Raw genomic sequence first — 19,015 nt, 5'->3', positions numbered from 1 at the left:
TATATTATTAGCCCCAGGGGTACAGGTCTGTGAATCGCCAGGTTTATTTTCATAATTTTTAATTGTCTGACCAGTATCTGAGGGAGGTGTGCTGACAGTCTCACTAGAAACAGGAAAAAAAAAAAAAAAAAACCCACCCACAAAAAAAACCCAGAAACAAAAAAAGAAAATACACCATTCATTTAAAAAGCTGCTTTTTCCACAGGGACAGGTTCTTTGAAAACGCACAGAATTCAGGGAGTAAGAATAAAAGCTAACATTTACTGTGTCCTGACTCTGTGTCAGACAAGGAGCTAGGTATATTACAAATACGTCTCTTTTTATCTTCACAGTGACCCTATGGGATGGGTACAGATATGGAAAGATGAAGGTCTACACTGGGCTCAGCAGGTGGTCCTAAATGCCTTGTTCAAGGTCACAGAACCGGTGTGTGTAGAAACTGACAAGTCAACTCCCAATCTGCCTGACTCAGAACCAACTTGATACACCTGCTACAGGTCAACAGACTATTTCCTACTCTCTGTTCAGTCCTTTGCCATGATAAACCACATACCCCCTCACTTTGACCAGACTGGTTAGGTTTCTTGGAGCCGCCTTCTCTACGACGTCTCCACCTCAGGCTTCTGCGTCTATGCTTGGCTCGTTCAGCTTCAGCAAGAATCCCTCTAAGCTGGTTTAGAGAAACTCTCTCACCCGCCATCGCTGACCAGTTTCCTCATCCCCTGCTGTTGGTGTCCAAGCCTGTAGCCTGCCCTTGGCCTGCCTACCATTAGAATCCCCTCAGACCAGTTAGCAAGAATCCTCCTAACCCCCCTTCATGTCCCCTTACAGTAACCTCCCATCTGCTGACCATCCCCTCACTTTGCTAATTGACAATAAATTCCCAGCAGTCTTTGTTGTACTCAGGGTTGAATCCCATCTCTGCCCCCATGATAATAATCCATTACGACAGTCTTGAAGGAAGACTTCCTTATCATTTTAACAAGTGTCAGAATAATTTTTTCTTTAACTATAATTTTCTGGTTAGTAAAGTCAAATGTCTATGATGAAATGTGAAAGATGGAGACTGTCAATATAATTAGCATATAACTAAAACAATCCTGAAGATCAATTCCATTACTCTCTGTTATAACCAAGACTATTCTGTAACAGAACTACGTCACTTTCAAAATCCATTGTCCTGGGGCATCTGGGTGGCTCAGTCAGTGAAGAGTCTGCCTTCGGCTCAGGTCGTGATCCCCAGGTCCTGGGATGGAGCCCCACATCGGGCTCCCTGCTCAGTGCAAGCCTGCTTCTCCCTCTCCCACTCCCCCTGCTTATGTTCCCTCTCTCGCTGTCTCTCTCTCTGTTAAAGAAATAAATAAAATCTTAAAAAAAAAAAAATCCATTGTCCTGTTGTTAGATGTTCCTATGCAGGCCTAACATCAAATATTCTAAAATCCTTGTGATTTCTGTCTGTCAAATAAATGAATGAATCTTAAAAAAAAAATTAAAAAAAAAATTCTAAAATCCTGGCATTCCTTTTTAGGAAGAGGAGCTGCACATTCCATGTTGCTTCCTGAAACAATTTTATTGGCATGCACTCACATGTGCACACACACACAGGCACGCACGTACACACACCATAGGTCCAAACAATTCAAGCAATGCACCAAAGTAGTGTTTAGGACACACTTTTAAATTCTAAAAGTTCTGCATGCAAAGATGAGAAGAGCTAAAAATATTCACCCATGTAAAGAGAAGTATCCTACAGATCTCTAGTATGAGTTCCCCCTTGGATAAAGACACATAAAAGTAACAGACTGTGTTTAAGGTTTGCATAATGCCCCATGAACCAAATCAGCCAATCTTTGAGATGGATCCTAAAGCGTGTGCATGTGCGTGTGTGTGTGTGTGTAAAAATCTTCTGCATATTTACTTACCAGTTTCTCCAGCTGTCTTATTCTTCCCATGAGGCTTGTATAGAACATACGAGCATCCTTTTACATGGAAGTGGTCATTAATTTGTCTAAACCACCTAAAAATGACAAATATGAAAATTTGCTCATATAACAGTTCTGTAGCTCAGCTGCCACTATTCCAATTCCAGCAAAATTCAGGCAGCATCCAAGTCTGGCATCTCTACTAGAGACTGGGGCCCAGCAGCTGGAACCACGGTTTTACCAACAACACACATCTACAGCACTGTTATTTTGCAGAACTAGAAAGAAGGTATTGTCTCGAAGCGAGGACGTCATACCTCATAAGTGTTGTATTTCCAGTGAAGGGGCCAAACCTAATATCTTCAAATGGGGGTTGAAAGCCCAAAATATGTAAAGCTTCTTCCTGGGTAATAGCTGGAAGACTACAAAAGAAACACGGCCTTTCAGTTTACAGTTCCAGTCATATGCAAATATAATCTGTCTCAAGGCTGATACGTCCACCCGATTTACAAACAATTTTAGGAATACAGTTGTCCCTTGAACAACATGGGTTTAAACTGCACGGGTCCACTTATATACAGATTTTTAATAAAATGTAGTACTTTAAATACATTTCTCTTCCTTATCATATTCTTAACAACATTTTTTCTCCAGCTTACTTTATTGTAAGAATACAGTATATAACACAAGCAACATTCAAGGCATGCGTTCATCTACTGTTTATGTTATTGGTTAGGGTTGTGGTCAACAGGAGGCCATGGGTCATTAGATTTCTGGGGAGTCAAAAGTTATATGTGGAATTTAGACTGCCCTAACCCCTGTGTTTTTCAAGGGTCAACTACATTCTTAATATTTATTTTGTCACAAGGCATGCTTCTTATTTTTAGCTAAAGGCTTATAACAAAATGTAGCAATTTTTTCTCGATGTATGAAAAACTTATTCTTAAAAATCTTTAATTACAGAAAAAGCAATACCAAATAACTTCTGAAACTGGAATTTAGGGATACCAATAAATTAACATACTTACTTTCCAGCTCCCATTGTGCTATATAAAAAATTCCAACACGAAATTAATGAGGAGATACCACAAGAAGTCTTATATTGTGGGCGGCTTATGCAGTACCTGAGAGAACAAAAGACTGTTTTCTTCGCTTGAATGAATACAAAATATGCATGTAGAAATACAATACTCACGGCAGTTAAATGTATTAGCATGATGAGAACTTCACTCATCTAAGCCAATGTACAATCTTTACTCAGTTAAAATATTTTCAAATGTATTAAATGTATCATCAATGCATAACAACAATAAACCATCCAGTTTAATAAAGTTAGCTAAGTTTAACTAACCACTAGTTAAAGTGGATGTTATCTAAACTGATGGGGAAAAAATAATGATATGTACATGTAGACAACAACTACTAAAATTTCAGTGTAAGCTCCTAATTGAGCTATATACATGATTATTTGCAACTTCAAAAATACTGGGAAAACAAGGGGTGCCTGGGTGGCTCAGTCAGTTAAGCAGCTGCCCTCAGCTCAGGTCATGATCCCAGGGTCCTGGGATTGAGCCCAGTGGCAAGCTCCCTGAGCAGTGGGGAGCCTGCCTCTCCTTCTCCCTCTGCCTGCTGCTCTCTCTGCTTGTGTTCTCACTCCCTGACAAATAAAATTTTAGAGAAAAAAAAAATACTGGGGAAACAAAACAAAGTACTGTCCCATGCACCAATTTTTCAGATTCTTCAACTCAAACTAAAAAACATCCATTTATCACACACTATGTCCAACTAAAACTTCTGGATGAGAAGCAATGGTTCCATCGTCAGGGAGAATTTTAAAGTGTAACACAAAAGCCTTCCATGGCACAATTTTGTTGCACTGAGTAATCCAGACAATGTTCCAAATTGTCATGTATCAAGAGAAGCGACTGCAGCTAATGTGAACAGAGGAGAAAAGAAGCAGACCATTCAATCAGAAAAAAAGAAATAGTATTGGCTTTCAAATTGCCTTTTCCCAACTGCTTTCTTCTTTTTTTAGATTTTTTTTTAAATTTTTATTTATTTGACAGAGAGAGAGAAAGAGAGCACAAGCATGAGCAGGGGGAGGGGCAAAAGGAGAGGGAGAAGCAGGCTCCCTGCTGAGCAAGGAGCCCAATGTGGGACTCGAACCCAGGACCCTGGGATCATGACCTGAGCGGAAGGCAGATGCCCAACTGACTGAGTCACCCAGGTGCTCCAGATTTTTTTTTTTTTTTAAGGAATCTCTACACCCAATGTGGGGCTCAAACCCAAAACCCCGAGATGAAGAGTCACACGTTCTATGGACTGAGCCAGCCAGGTGCACCTCCCAACTGCTTTCTAATAAAGGTGCTAATAGTGGCCAAAACAAAAAGGAAAAATAAGACTTACCACTAAACACAGTTTAGTCTTACCTTAAAATTGATTACAAAAATAAAAATTACAGATCTATGTATGTAGGTTTGTATAGGTACATATAATGTGCATAATGGCACATATACAATCAACAACTCAACTTGTATCTATAGACTGAACCAGGACCTTTAAGACTAAGACACAAAAGATGTTTATGGTCACTCGACTATATGGTTATCATGTAGCCCCATAATACACTAATTGCATGGATTGAACTACACCTCCCTAAAAAGATATGCTGAAGTCCTAACCACAGGTACCTATGAATACAACCTTATTTGGAAACAGGGTCTTTGCAGATGCAATCAAGTTAAGGTAAGTCACACTGGAGTAGGGGTGGGCCCCTAATCCAAGATGACTGGTGTTCTTATAAAAAGAGAAGAAGGACTCACAGAGACAAGAATGTCACCGGACGAAGACCCAGACACACAGTGGGAGGAAACACAGACGGAAGCGGAAGTGTTGCATCAGCAAGCCTAGGAATGCCAAGGGCTGCCATCGAAGCACTGGGAGGTAGGATGAAGCAGAAAATTCTACCCCACAGATTTCCGAGGGAATGTGGCTGGCCTTGCCAACAGCTTGACTGCAGACTTCCAACCTTCAGAGCTACGAGATTTTCTGCTGTTCTAAGCCACCAGTTTATGGCCCTTTGTTGTGGCAGCCAGAGGAAACGCACACACTAATCATCCTCCAGGAAGGACTACAAACTGGTTTATATCCACAAAAGAAAAAAACGAATGAACACATTATGAACGTTTCTATCTATTTGCACAGAAATGATCCTGGATTGAGAAAGTGTTAGCATTCCAGAACTCTCATTCTAGAAACTCTCGTTTCAAACTCTGAAGCTAACTTCTGGAAGTGCTGAGGTATTCATAGCTCCCATCAACATTCTGTTCTGCAACTCAATTTCCTACAAATGGACTTAGCAGTCAACATGACTTTTTTCCTACTGCTTTCCATTCCTTTTCTTCCCCTCCAATACCTTGAGTGGTTTATATTCCTCGTTGAATGGCTACATGCTCATGAGTATTGTAGTCACTGAATTCTCACGTGATGGGAGTCTGTTGCTTCCACACTTGAATGACAACATGAATGTGACATTTGGTTACTTTTTCTCTCCCAAGAAACATGATTCCACTGTAGCCTGGTAGCCAGTGCTACCATGGTGAAGACAGAGACCAAAGGGATAATTTCCCTTTGTACAACTGGTTTTGCACCTGGAGCCCAGGACTCCTTATGCTTGACTTTCAGTAACTCCCCTAGAACATGCCTTGGTGCTCATCCATCAATTTTTCTTCCCAATTTACCCTTTCAAACCTGCAGACTCCAGGCTTTCCTTATTTGGGGAAGATTCCTTCCACTGTGTCTTCAAATTATTTTTTTTCTTTTGTTCTGATCTCTTCCTCGAGAATACCAGTTAGTGCTATCTGGACCTCTGTTAGCCATATTTATCTGCTCTTTTTTGTGTTTTTTTTTTAAGATTTTCTTTTTAAGTAATCTCTACACACAATGTGGTGCTCAAACTCACAACCCCAATATCAAAAGTCACATGCTCCACTGACTGAGCCAGCCAGGAGCCCCAATAGTTATCTGTTCTTTAATCATTTTTACGTCTTTGTTCTTTTCTATGTGAGTTTTGTGCGATTTCCTCACACTGGCTCACCATTGACTTGATTATGTTTTTCACTGGGTTGGGTTTTTTTCCCTTGCTCCTAATGTGGTTTTCACCTCTACAATGACTTTTTTTTTTTTTCTGTCCTCTACTTCTTTCCAAGGGCACATCAATTATCTCCTTCTGTTGTCATACAATCTCTTCTTTGACTTCATTTCAAGAAAGTGTGTAAGTTACCACTTTTTTGATATAAAGGACTTATTCTGAATTTTAACTTTACTTCCTAGACTAACGCTCCCAAAGATGTATATGCCTCCTGCAGTTGTCCCTGGTTTTGCTTATTTGCAACTTTGATATACATATAACAAGTTGCTTACTCTGATTTTTACTCGTCCTTGAATAGAGCTGATTATCACTGAAGAGTTGTCTCCTATCTTTGATCCCCATGGTCAAATCTGTCCCCCATTTTTGTTGACTATTTAAAATAATTTTGGTAAAAACACAACATAAAATTCACCATCTTAACCATTTTTAAGGGTACAGTTGAGTAAAGTTAGCTATTTTCATATTGTTGTGAAAGAGATCTCTAGAACTTTCTCACCTTGTAAGACTGAAACGCTACACCCACTGGACAACACCCTTTTCCCCCTCCTATCAGCCCTGACAACCACCATTCTTCTTTCCATTTTTATGAGTTTGACTACTTTACACTTCATATAAATGAAATCTACAGTATTTATTTTTTTGTTACTGGCAACCACCATTCTACATGCTGTCTTTATGATTTTGATGACTTTTAAGTACCTCCTATAAGTGAATCACACATTTCTGGTCTTTTTGTGTCCAGCTTATTTCTTCTAGCATAATGTCTTCAAAGTTCATCTATGTTGTAGCATGTGTCAGAATTCCTTCTATTTTAAGCCGGAATAATATTCCATGCTAGGTATATAGCACGTTTTCTTTACTCCTTCATTGATGAACACTGGGGCTGCTTCCCCCTCTCCGCTATTGTGAATAATGCTGCAATGAAGACAGTATGCAAATAGGTCTTCAAGGCCTGCTTTCAATTCTTTTGGATATATACCCAGATTTGGGATTACTGGATCATATGGTGCCTTAGCTCAGGTTGCCATAATAAATTACAACAGACCTGGTAGCTTCAGCAACATTTATTTCTCACAGTTCTGGAGGCTGAGAAGTCCAAGGCTGAGATGCTAGCAAATCCAATGTCTGATGGAAAACTGCCTCCTGTTTAGCATATGCCTACCCTCTCATTGTATCCTCCCATCATGAAGCAGAGACAGAGAGGAGAAAGCAAGTTCCCTCTTCCCGTCTTCTTATAAGGCACTAATTCCATTCACAGGGGCTGCACCCTCATGACTTAATTACTTCCCAAAGGTCCCACCTCCTAATAACCTTGGGGGTTAGGATTTCAATATATGAAATGGGGGGAGATACTATTTCCTATGGGTGTTTCCACTTCAACCCTAATCTTGTAATATTCTCAGTGGAATATGAGCTTGTCATCCTGGCAATTTTTCCCCTCAAGTTATTTCTCCCGTCTGTCCTCCTCATCCAAGCCTTTATGGCTTCACATGTTATACTATTAAAAGATAATTATCCAGGGGCACCTGGGTGGCTCAGTGGGTTAAGCCTCTGCCTTTGGCTCAGGTCATGATCTCGGGGTCCTGGGATGGAGCCCCACATCGGGCTCTCTGTTCAGCAGGGAGCCTGCCATCCCCCCGTTTCTGCCTGCCTCTCTACTTGTGATCTCTCTCTCCTTGTCAAATAAATAAATAAAATCTTTAAAAAAAATACAATTATCCAAATTTGTTCTTAAAACATATCTTAAATCTAAGGGATTAGAACCAAAAATGGACAAAGAAGCTAAAATTACTGTTTTTGATTATAGTGTCTTTCTCCAACACACTCTACAGACTTATTACTACCAGTTTATTGTAAAATGCCCTTTTGTTAAGAAATCATCAATGGCTTCTCTCTACATCAGAATAAAAAAAAGCTAAATCCTTATCCTGGTGTCCAAGACATAGATCATGACAGGTGTTACAAAGAAAGAACATGAACATTGGAGTCCGGCTCTCTTCAGTTTCAATACAAGATCTACTTATTCACCATATGATGTTGGGCAAGTTTCTTAGCTCTCTGAGCTTCACTCCAGACAAGCTTGTCTGATCTTCATTATCAAAAAGCGAGACACTGGGGCGCCTGGGTGGCTCAGTGGGTTAAAGCCTCTGCCTTCAGCTCAGGTCATGATCTCAGGGTCCTGGGATCAAGCCCTGCATCGGGCTCTCTGCTCAGCAGGGAGCCTGCTTCTCCCCTCTCTCTCTGCCTGCCTCTGCCTACTTGTGATCTCTGTCTGTCAAATAAGTTAAAAAAAAAAAAAAATCTTTAAAAAAAAAAAAAAAAAGCAAGACACTTTCCTACCATCCATTCAAAGACCTTTGGACCCTCCATCCCCTCAGATTTCCTCCCTGAAGACCTAGCTCCTCAGTGAAGCATCTCTTAAGATCAAGTTCCTCATTACCTCCTCTCATGCTGGTAGTTTATTCAGACTCACCATCTGACAGATTGCCTGAGATATTTGATACTTTTCTGCTTAGTTCCCATTTCTCACTTAGATTTTAAACCTTGAGAAAACAAGGACCATGTTTTGTGCTTCTCTGTATTCTCGACCCACAGTAAAGGGTCCAAAGCTCATTAAGTAAGTGATAAAATCTAACATTTTTTAAATCTCATACAAATAATTTTTCAGACCTCAAATCATAGGCTAGTAATATTTAAAAGCTATCATTAATTAAATATTTTTTTCTTTAGAATAGGAACTATATTCTAAGGTAACCAAATAGCCCCAGTTGGTGGGTGAAGGCTCTTCTTATTAGAAGAATATCAGCTAATAAAAGGAGAAAAAAATGATGGAAATTTGAAATATCACCATTTTGCAACAAGGATTCAGGGAATAATCGTCAACAGGTTTGGCTAAAGCCAATCGGTGGAAAGTTAATGGGGACAGGACATTAGCATGATACCACTGTCACCCCACTGATTACATGACAGTTGTAGAAGGGGATCAAAAAAACTCGGCAGTGTGGGCTAGGCTGTCACCACTGAAATCCAGTAATCACTTTTAGAATCTAATACTGGATGACCAGATACTATGTACCTCCTGATGCGATGCAATATGGAGGCCACAGGATCCCACGTAGGCAGTATTCTTGCCGCGAATGTTCAACCAGAATCTAAACCAAGTCTTTATGTCTAGTTTCCAGCTTTCAGGAAATACTGAGGTTATAGAAGTAATTTAGACAACTATCGAGGGGAAAAAAATTAGACAAATCCAGAAGATAGGACATTCTACAAGTTATTTGGCCAAGTCTCTTTAAGAAGTCAATTTCCTGGGCACCTGGGTGGCTCAGTTGGTTAAGCGTCTGCCTTTGGCTCAGATAGTGATCCCAGGGTCCTGGGACGGAGTCCCGCATCAGGCTCCCCGCTCGGCGGGAAGCCTGCTTTTCCCTCTCCCACTCCCCTTGCTTGTGTTCCCTCTCGCTGTCTTTCTCTGTGTCAAAAAATAACCACAATCTTTAAAAAAAAAAAAAAAAGAAAGATAGAAAATCTTCTAGACTTAAAACAAAACAAAACAAACCAACCAGAACTGGTAAGAGAAGTGAGGTAGAGACTATTCTAGATTAAGAGAGCCATTAAGGCCACAACAAGCAAACACAAGGTGTGGTTCATGGTTGGGTCTCACTATGAACAACCAAGTGTTAAGGTACTTCAGAAAAAGCGTGGAAATCTAAATTTAGCCTGGGAATCAGGTACTATGGAAATATAATATTGTTAATTTTATTAAGTATGACAATGGTATTGTGTGGATAAGGAAAAAAGTCAATTTTTAGAGATTACCATCTTCTGAGATCTAGTACTTTCCGCTGCTTAATATCTTCAAGAGGAGAATACTGAGGCCACTCCCTTTGATGTCTTCCTTTTTTATCTGAAGTTTTTTTCTTGGAAACTTGTTTCTTTACATTGCCTAGAATACAAGAATACAAAATAAGCAAAATGCTCAAGATGAAATAAACTACCATGGCAATACAATTAATTATGTAACAAAACTAAAAAGCAATGCCACTAGTTCTCAAAATACTTGCAAACATATTGAAGAAACACATGTATCTTCAAGAATATTCCACTAGCTTAAAGAGAGAAAAAAAAAGTTTAAGCAACCACAAGTGTTAGTTCCTATCAGATACCTATACTCCAATTCCTGATCTAGTTGCTTAGCTAGTAAAAGACTCAATCACAAAATCTTTGGTTTAGAAAATCAAATTACCAACAGTAAAATATTTAACTAGGCCATTTTCCAAAAATGAATCCTTTCTACAAAACAATAAAAACACATTAATGTAACTCTGTTAAAAGATTAAAAGCACTAGATCCAATAATGCAATGATGTGATATTTAAAAATAACTCCAGGCCTTGTAGATACCACAAAATGAATTAAGAATGATGCTTACATGTACATTATTAAAATGCAAATTTAGTACCAGGAACTAGAATGGAAAACAAAGTCCCCTTTCTCTATATGTGTGTGTGTGTGTGTGTGTGCACTTAATAGTGAATGCACACACACAGGCACACATGCATACACACACACCAATCTCTCCAGAAGACACATAAGGCGAATAATAGTAGTTACTTAAGGGGAATTGGGAGCTAGATAAAAAGAAGACAAAAATGAAATTAGACTTTGCTCTGCTTAATGTTTACACTTTTTTTTAAAGATTTTATTTATTTATTTGAAAGAGATCACAAGTAGGCAGACAGAGAGGAAGGGAAGCAGGTTCCCTGCTGAGCAGAGGGCCTGATGCGGGGCTTGATCCCAGGACCCTGGGATCATGACCTGGGCCGAAGGCAGAGGTTTTAACCCACTGAGCCACCCAGGCATCCCAATGTTTATACTTTTTATTTCTGAATAATGCTAGTGGATTATTCAGGCAAAAATTATTTAATTAATTATTTAATTGATTTAATTGATTTAATTAATTATAAATTATAAATTATAAATTATTTAATTAAAACCTTAAATAAATCATTTAATTAAAACCTTAACTACAGAGAACAAACTGATGGGTGAGCTAGGTGATGGGAATTATAGAATGAGCTTGTGGTGAGCACTGGGTGATGTATGGAAGTGATCAATCACTATATTGCACACCTGAAACTAATATAACACTGTATGTTAGCTGATGAATCTAAATAAAAACTTTAAAATACATGTTAATAAATAAAATTCAAGTTTCGCATCACTAAAATACTATTAACATTTCAGACAGCTATGCTCAAATACTTACTACTTTTCACACATACTAGATTTTCAATGAAATAATCAAATCTGTTATAAAAATCGAATAAAAGTTAATATTTTATTTTGTGAGTCATGCTAATTATAAAACATAGACTATATAGATATATGCCTAGAAAACAGACATGGAAAGGGGCTTGTTTCATTCACTCAAATTGCTCTACAATAAAACCCAAACCTGGGCTAAATAAGTATGCATTCCAAATGCACACCCTTCACAAAATCCCCACGTTGCCACAAGAAGAGCTGATCCCACAGGCAAAATTCTATGTAGTTTGAGAGAGGGATGCTCTGGCAAAGTAGAAGCTAAGATTGAGAGAGGAGCTAAATACTCTGTCTCCCCATCTCGTCAACTCCAGGAGCCTTTGCCCACCTTCCCTTGTCATTGTCATATTCCTTCTTCCAGTCCTCACCCTCCCCCTAACACACCCATCTAGTCCCAACACCAAAGAAACATCCATACATACACACATACCTCTAGTCACCATACTGGCTTTTAGAGAAAGGTCTGAGGATAGCAAATATAAGTAGAATATCTGTCATCTTTTTGACTTGAGGAACCATGGGACAGAGTTTTGGGCAATCATTGTCACTGGAAAGTGAGGTGGGTGGGGACCCCAGAAATAAAACAGCCAGAAAAGGGGAGACTCAAATTTTATGTATACATTTGGCCCAAATATTGGGCTGATCCTGGAACCAACCATGCACGGAGAAGACCCCAAACAGCACAGGTAAGGCTTAAAAAATCGAACAGAGATTTGAAATGTCCTCCAGAGACCCAATTGGCAGTTTTAGTCAAACCAAATTCAATGCTGCTAAAATTAAAAACAAACAAATGAACAAACATAAAATAAAACACTCTTTGGAGGAATATACCAGAATCAAAAATCGCCACAACATTTCTAGTGCCTTGGATACAGTTCAAAATTATTAAACATGTAAGGAAACTGAAAAATGTGACACCTTCTCAAGAAAAAGAAAAAAAAAAAAAAAAAAAGATAAGACCACCTCTGAGATGACCCAGATCTTAAAACTGGCAGACAAGGATTTTAAAGTGGGTATGATAACTATGCTTTATGAGATAGACACAATCTTCCAGTAATGAATGAAAATGAAATGAATGAAAAGAATGGCAAATCCAAGATAGAAAACAAAAACTACTTTAAAAAATGTAAATTCCAGAACTAAAAGAAACAATACCTGATGGGGCGCCTGGCTGGCTCAGTGGGTTAAAGCCTCTGCCTTCTGCTCAGGTCATGATCCCAGGGTCCTGGGATTGAGCCCCACATCGGGCTCTCTGCTCCACGGGGAGCCTGCTTCCTCCTCTCTCTCTCTCTCTGCCTGCCTCTCTGCCTACTTGTGATCTCTGTCTGTCAAATAAATAAATAAAATCTTTAAAAAAAAAGAAAAGAAACAATACCTGAAACAAGTAATTCATTGACTATATTTAAAAGCTATCTTTAAGAGAGGCACTTCTTTTTTTCAGTTATAAGATTTTTATCAAGAGGAAGATGAATCATGTATTTTCTTTTCTGAGTGGGGTTGACACACAACGGTACCTTAGTTTCAGGAGCACAACATAGTGAGTCAACAATTTTAGGTATTATGCTCATCTCAAAAGTAGCTACCATCTGTCACTACACAACCCTATTACAGAATCACTGGCTCTGTTCCCTGTGCTGTATGTACCTTTTACTCCCATGAGGTGTTCATTCCATAATTGGAAGCCTGTATCTCTCACTCCCCTTCACCCATTTTACCCATCCCCCCATCCCCTCCCCTCCGGAAACCACCATTATGTTCTCTATATTTATAGATCTGATTCCGCTTTTTGTTTGTTTGCTTATTCATTAGTTTTGGGTTTTAGATTCCATGTACAAGTGAAATCATATGATATTTGTCTTTCCTTGTCTGACTTATGCCCTCCAAGTCCATCCGTGTTGTACCAAATGCCAAAATCTCATCCTTTTTTATGATTGAGTAGGAGAGGTGGACTTTAAATATAAAAAAATAAAAGTTGAAAATAATATATTATTTATAATATAAATATATTATATACCACGGTATGTATGTATGTATGTATGTGTATACCATAGTATATATATACCATAAATATAATACATACCACGCAAACACCAGTCAAAAAAAAGCTGGAGTAGTTAGATCAATATCAAAGTCACTTTCAGAAAAACAATTATTACTAGGAATAATGAGGGACATTTCATAACAACAAAAGGTCAATGCAACAAGAGGAAATAAAAATCATAATTGTGTGTGCACTAATAGCAGAGTTTCAAATTGCATAGAAGCAAAAATCAACAGAAGTAAATGCAGAAAAGATGACAATTATAATTGATTTTTAACACTCCATTTTCAGCAATTGATAGAGCAAGACAAAAATTAACTGATGTGAAAACTTAGATGTGAAAAACATTCTCAAACACTGACCCAGTAAATATCACAGAACACTACACCCAGCAACTACAGAATAGGCAGACAGTCTTTTCAGATGCACATGGTACATTCACCAACGTGGACTGTATGCTGGGCCAAAAAACGAGTCTCAGCCCATTCCAAAAGACTGAGGTCTTATGTCCTCTGTCCACAATGGAATGGAATTTGAAATCAACATTAGCAAAAGCACCCAAATATTTGGAAATTAAACAGCACAATTCTAAACAGTAATGCACGTATCAAAGAAGAAATCACAAGGAAAATTAGAAAATACTTTACATCAAGTGCTAATAAAAATAAGGTGGGCCAGCATGTGTGAGTAGTGCCTGAAACAGTCCTCACAGAGCAGCTAAAAGCACTGAATGCTCATAGGAGAAAAGTCTTGAATCCGAAAGTTGTAGTAAACCCAAAGTAAGCAGAAGGAAGAAAATAATAAGCAGAAATTAATAGAATAGTGAGCAAACAACCCGGAAAATTAACAAAGCTAAAAGCTGGTTATTTGAAAAGATGAAAAAAACTGATAAAGCCGTAGCCAGAAAAAAAAGAGAGAACGTATATGATCAGTATCAGGAACAACAGAGGAGTTATTACTAAAGACCCTGTAGATATTAGAGGAATAAAGGGGACTATTAGAAATAACTTTATGCCAACAAAACCAACAACTTAGATAAAATGGACAGACTAAAACTGGACAGAATTAATGGGAATCAAGACAACTCCATAATCACATTATTAGAGATTTTTAATACCCCTCTGAAAACCCCTCAGAAAACAGGAGAGATCACTTTCCAACTTGTCTCAGGAGACCTGCATAGCCCTAACGCTAAACCTAAAAAATATATTATGAAAAAATTATAGACCAATCACCCATAAAAAATAGACACAAAGTGAACCCCCCCCAACACACTGAGAATTACAAATTTACCTAATATTCTGTGAAACACACTGATCTGGCAAATGAACAAGAAGTATGGAGGTTTTACCAAATGGTCAGAGACACCTAGGAGTAAAATACAAACCCTAGCTCTGCCTCGTACTAGCTATCAACTTTCCACAAGCAACTTATCATCCCCTCTGGGCCCCAATTTCTTTACTTTATATAAAATGACGATAAGAGTACCTACCACATAAAAATCCCATATTACTATGAGTTCAGAAGAAAGAAGTGAAAAGCAGCAGTTTCTGCCAAAGGGCCACCACACTGCAAATGCAAAGGCTGTGTATTGCATGCTAGGTGAATAGCCCTCTCTTAAATTGTGCAGTACACAACCTACTCAGCAGTACCTGGAGACATTGCTGGGTGCTCAAAAAGTTTTCACAAGAAAAAGCCACAATGTTATATGGTAGAAAAGAAAATGAAATGTTTAATTGGGAAAGATGAGTTCATGTCTCTGCAAAACCACAAAATAGTATGTTATTTTAGCCACCTCATGAACCATTTATAAGCTACCAGATACTTATCTGTAATACTGTATTTTACAGGATTCTTAGATTTTTCAAAGCTCTCAAAATGCACAGGTTATGTGTGAAGTTTGCAGTGGTAACCCATTAATGAACTAAATGTCTTCTGCCCAAAGTTATTTTTTAACTACAACGACAGACGACAAACAGATGGCAATGTTCCTTGTTCAGCATTATAAAAGGAAACCGTGTTGAATGGTAAGCCTAAACAAGCTATGTTGTTTTCTGATTATTTTCACATGTGAAATTCAAGCCTCCTTCCTTACCTGATTTGTGTTTCAAATTTGTGGTCACCCCATCAAATTCAGATTTATCAATTTCCCATGCAAGAGGTAGCTTGCCCAGGCTACCGGATAAGTGTTCCAAGCTATTTTCTTCATTGTAGATGATTTCCGATGTACTCGTTGGGATGCCAATGTATCTTGACGGATTATTTCCAGCAGGTAAAGAGGTATTAGGGAGGCAAGAAGAGCGGGTTGAATTTGGAGTTTTATAGATTGAGGTTGCCTGGTTGAGAAACGCATAGTCTGAACAGATGGCATAAATTTTCTCCCGAGTGTGGGTCACTGGACAGCTCCACGGGTAATGACCATCTCCTTTGTGACCCAAGGGTGTCCCCGAGGCACGAGTGCAGAAAGACTGAACAGCACCTTGTAGATCCTCTTCAGGAGACTTTCTCTCGGATTTGTGCTCACCATTTCCAGAATCATTTGCCCTTTCTGCTTCTGCAATGTTAGGCATTGAATGCAACCAGAAGAGTTCTGTTACAAAGGAGAAGTTGCAACTCTTTCTATGACTTGAAAACCAACTGTGACAATCGTTTACAGCATTCTACAGAAACCTGAGAGCTGCAAGATGGGCTCCTAAGAAAAGAAGGAGGAGAAAGAAACATCAACAATCCACGAGAGACTCCAAAAGCACTGAAAAATGGATCAAGTGTTTCATGTGCCTTCATCCAATAAATATTTTACAACATTAAACACCTACAACCACAATCACAGGCCACTGTCTTATTAAAACATTATTTTACAATAATGTTTCATAGTAACAAAAAGAACTCAATGAAAAATGGGCAAAATATCTGAATAGTAACTTCTTCAAAGACAGCGTAGAAATGCCAATAAACCCATGAAAAGATGGTCAACATCACTAGACATCGAGGAAATGCCAATCAAAACCACAAGACATTATGTCACCCCCAGCAGGATGGCTCTAATCAAAAAGATAGATAATAAAAAGGATTGTTGAGGATGTGGAGAAACTGGAACCCTCCTACCCTTCTGATGGAAATGCAAAACGGTTCAGTCACTTTGGAAAACAGTTCCTGGAACATTTACAGTTACCATAGAAGCAAGCAATCTCACTCATAAGTACACATCTAAGAGGAATGAAGACATACATCCACACAAATGTTCATAGCAGCATTATGTGCGATAGCCAAAAAGGAGAGACAACCCAAAGGCCTATCAATTGATGAATGAATAAATAAAATGTAGTATATATAAGCAATGGGAACAACAAAAATAAAGGAAGCACCCACCCATGCTACAACAAGGATGAGCCTTGAAAGCATGATACTAACTGAAGGAAGCCCATCACCCCAGAGCCTAATAGTGTGTGATACCACGTATATGAAATGTAAAATAGGCAAGTCTCTAGTGACCGAAATTAGATTCGTGGGTTGCCTAGGGCTGGAAGGGAGGAGGTTGAGGATGATAAGGGTTTCTTTTTGGAGTAATGAAAATATTCTATAATTGATTGAGGTGATGAACATATAACTTTGTGAATATACTAAAAGCTCCTGAATCGGACATTTTAAACAGGTGAATTGTATAGTGTGTGAATTTCATCTCAATGAAACTGTGCATTCATCACCACGATCGATTATAGTTAATAGTCAATAACTTCTGATCAGTCTCAGAAAAAACTGATTTTCAAGTCTACACCAATTCCTTTAGGGAAGAAAGAGAACAGTTCAAAAAGCAAGCAAGGGCATTTGAGGAAGTTGAAGATTTATACAAAAGCAAGACCCTGATAAGTCAGACCATTACAGGTGGTAGAGGGTACTTGATGCAGGCGCCCGGTTGAGTGGGCCCACTTCACAGGGCTCTAGAGATGTGGTTCCAGAGACACAACCCACCCCTGGGTGACCAGTTTGACGTTTACTACTTAATATCTCCACCCATTCACTTATTTTAAAAATTAGAATAATATTCATAAGTTCCAGAAAAATGATTCTATAAAACCCATCACACAAATACTGAACGACAAAAACCACTAAGGCAATAAGAAATAACGGAAGAATGATTGCCACAAGAGCCAAGATCACTCTAAGTATGTGAGGAGAAAACAGTAAAGGTAATGCCTGTCCTTCGTGTAATTTAAAGCAACGGAGCTCAGTACAAGGGGGAGTCCACATATCCTAGAAAAGATCCCATTATCTTTATTTTTAAGGAATGCTTTCCCTCTATTCAAACGTGATTTTTTTTAGTAATTGGTGCAGTTTATAGTTCTTTGCAGGAAGAATTGGCTGGAGCTTCACCATCAAAGATGGAAACCCCAACTGTATCCTTTTAGAAATGTTTTTCAAGAAATCCTAGGAGTACTTATAGGGGATCTACAGACAGGAAGCTTTTATGCCTTCTTCTTCCTCATCTCCTGGTATCGTGGTCATGTTGGAGGAAGATGCAAAGAGAAGGTCAGTGCCTGAGGTCACACAGACCAAACTGGGCTTTTCTGAGGAGTCAGTTTCTGATTCTTAGCAGATGACCTCACAGAGCATTTTCTACTGACCTGTTATCCTCATGCTTTTCTCTAAGAGCCAGCATGGTAGGCAGAGGTAGGTATTATCTGTGGTATTGGGGGTGTATGGATGGGTTGTGGTAGGCTGAGGCATGAAAGAGAACATAGGGTCCTGCTAAGTAAGTAAGGGTTGGTGACCAAAGAGTGTTGGAGTCAGTCTGGGTCAGGTGGGAAGAGGAGGGAGATAGAAATGTTCCAGGGACTACTCTTATCTCTTCATCTCCAGCTTAGCTTTGACTTTGCCAGAGCGTCCATCCTCAGATTTAATGGAATTCTGCCCGTGGGCCCAGCTTCTGTGTGGCAGTGTAGGGATGAAGGATGCTTCACTTGGAACATATATTGAATATGCTTATCAAAAATATAGGCAAAAGAAATCAGTGCACTTGAACATAAAGGGTAGGACTGAGCTTTCTGCAAGCTAAAGAAAAGAAAGAATATAGCACTAGATGAATAAAAAGTTTAACAGTCTGGTTTTGTTTGCATTTGGACTTTGCTATTGAATAATGGTCACTAAACAAGAATGATCTCTTTGGTTGTACTCTACCAAAAAAAGTGAATATCATCAGAGTAGGGATAATATTTTAAACTGATTGTCAATAAAAGCCACCAGTGGACTGAAAACTTTCTCACTTGAACCATTGTTGAAGGAAATTTCTCTTTGAAAAACTGTGTGATATGTCTAGATTTTTATCATAGAAGTAAAACAAATGACAAAAAGATATTGCAAAGTACCAAGATACTACACAGAAAGTGAAAGTTATCCATATCCCAATACCCAAGCACAGCTGGAGTTTATTTTCTTTCCTTATTCTCTGCCAGATCCATGTCTGTTCTCCTCCTGTCAATGACAGCTTGAGGCTAAGGGTGCTAGTTATCATGTCCCCAGGCTTTCCTACAAGTGAACTGAGCACACGTTATTACTGAGAACAGAATCACTAGAGACAGCAATT

At 38.8% G+C, this 19,015-nt stretch overlaps 1 protein-coding gene across 4 annotated transcripts in view; it reads right to left on the bottom strand.

Moving 5' to 3' along the window:
* The window catches only part of BIVM (basic, immunoglobulin-like variable motif containing), a 43,662-nt gene that overhangs the window by 21,999 nt on the left and 2,648 nt on the right, over window positions 1-19,015 (bottom strand). For all 4 annotated transcript variants that reach the window (XM_047720357.1, XM_047720359.1, XM_047720360.1 and 1 more), the window contains exons 2-6: window positions 15,530-16,126; window positions 9,889-10,015; window positions 2,951-3,046; window positions 2,240-2,344; window positions 1,923-2,017 (exon numbers count right to left, since the gene is read on the bottom strand). In XM_047720357.1, the coding sequence (XP_047576313.1) occupies window positions 1,923-2,017; window positions 2,240-2,344; window positions 2,951-3,046; window positions 9,889-10,015; window positions 15,530-16,004 (898 nt within the window). In that variant the 5' untranslated portion in view covers window positions 16,005-16,126. The remainder of the gene's footprint in view (window positions 1-1,922; window positions 2,018-2,239; window positions 2,345-2,950; window positions 3,047-9,888; window positions 10,016-15,529; window positions 16,127-19,015) is intronic.

The sequence above is a fragment of the Lutra lutra genome, chromosome 3, assembly GCF_902655055.1.
Source record: "Lutra lutra chromosome 3, mLutLut1.2, whole genome shotgun sequence".
Lineage (NCBI taxonomy): Eukaryota > Metazoa > Chordata > Mammalia > Carnivora > Mustelidae > Lutra > Lutra lutra.
This window is presented reverse-complemented; position numbering and strand designations above follow the sequence as displayed.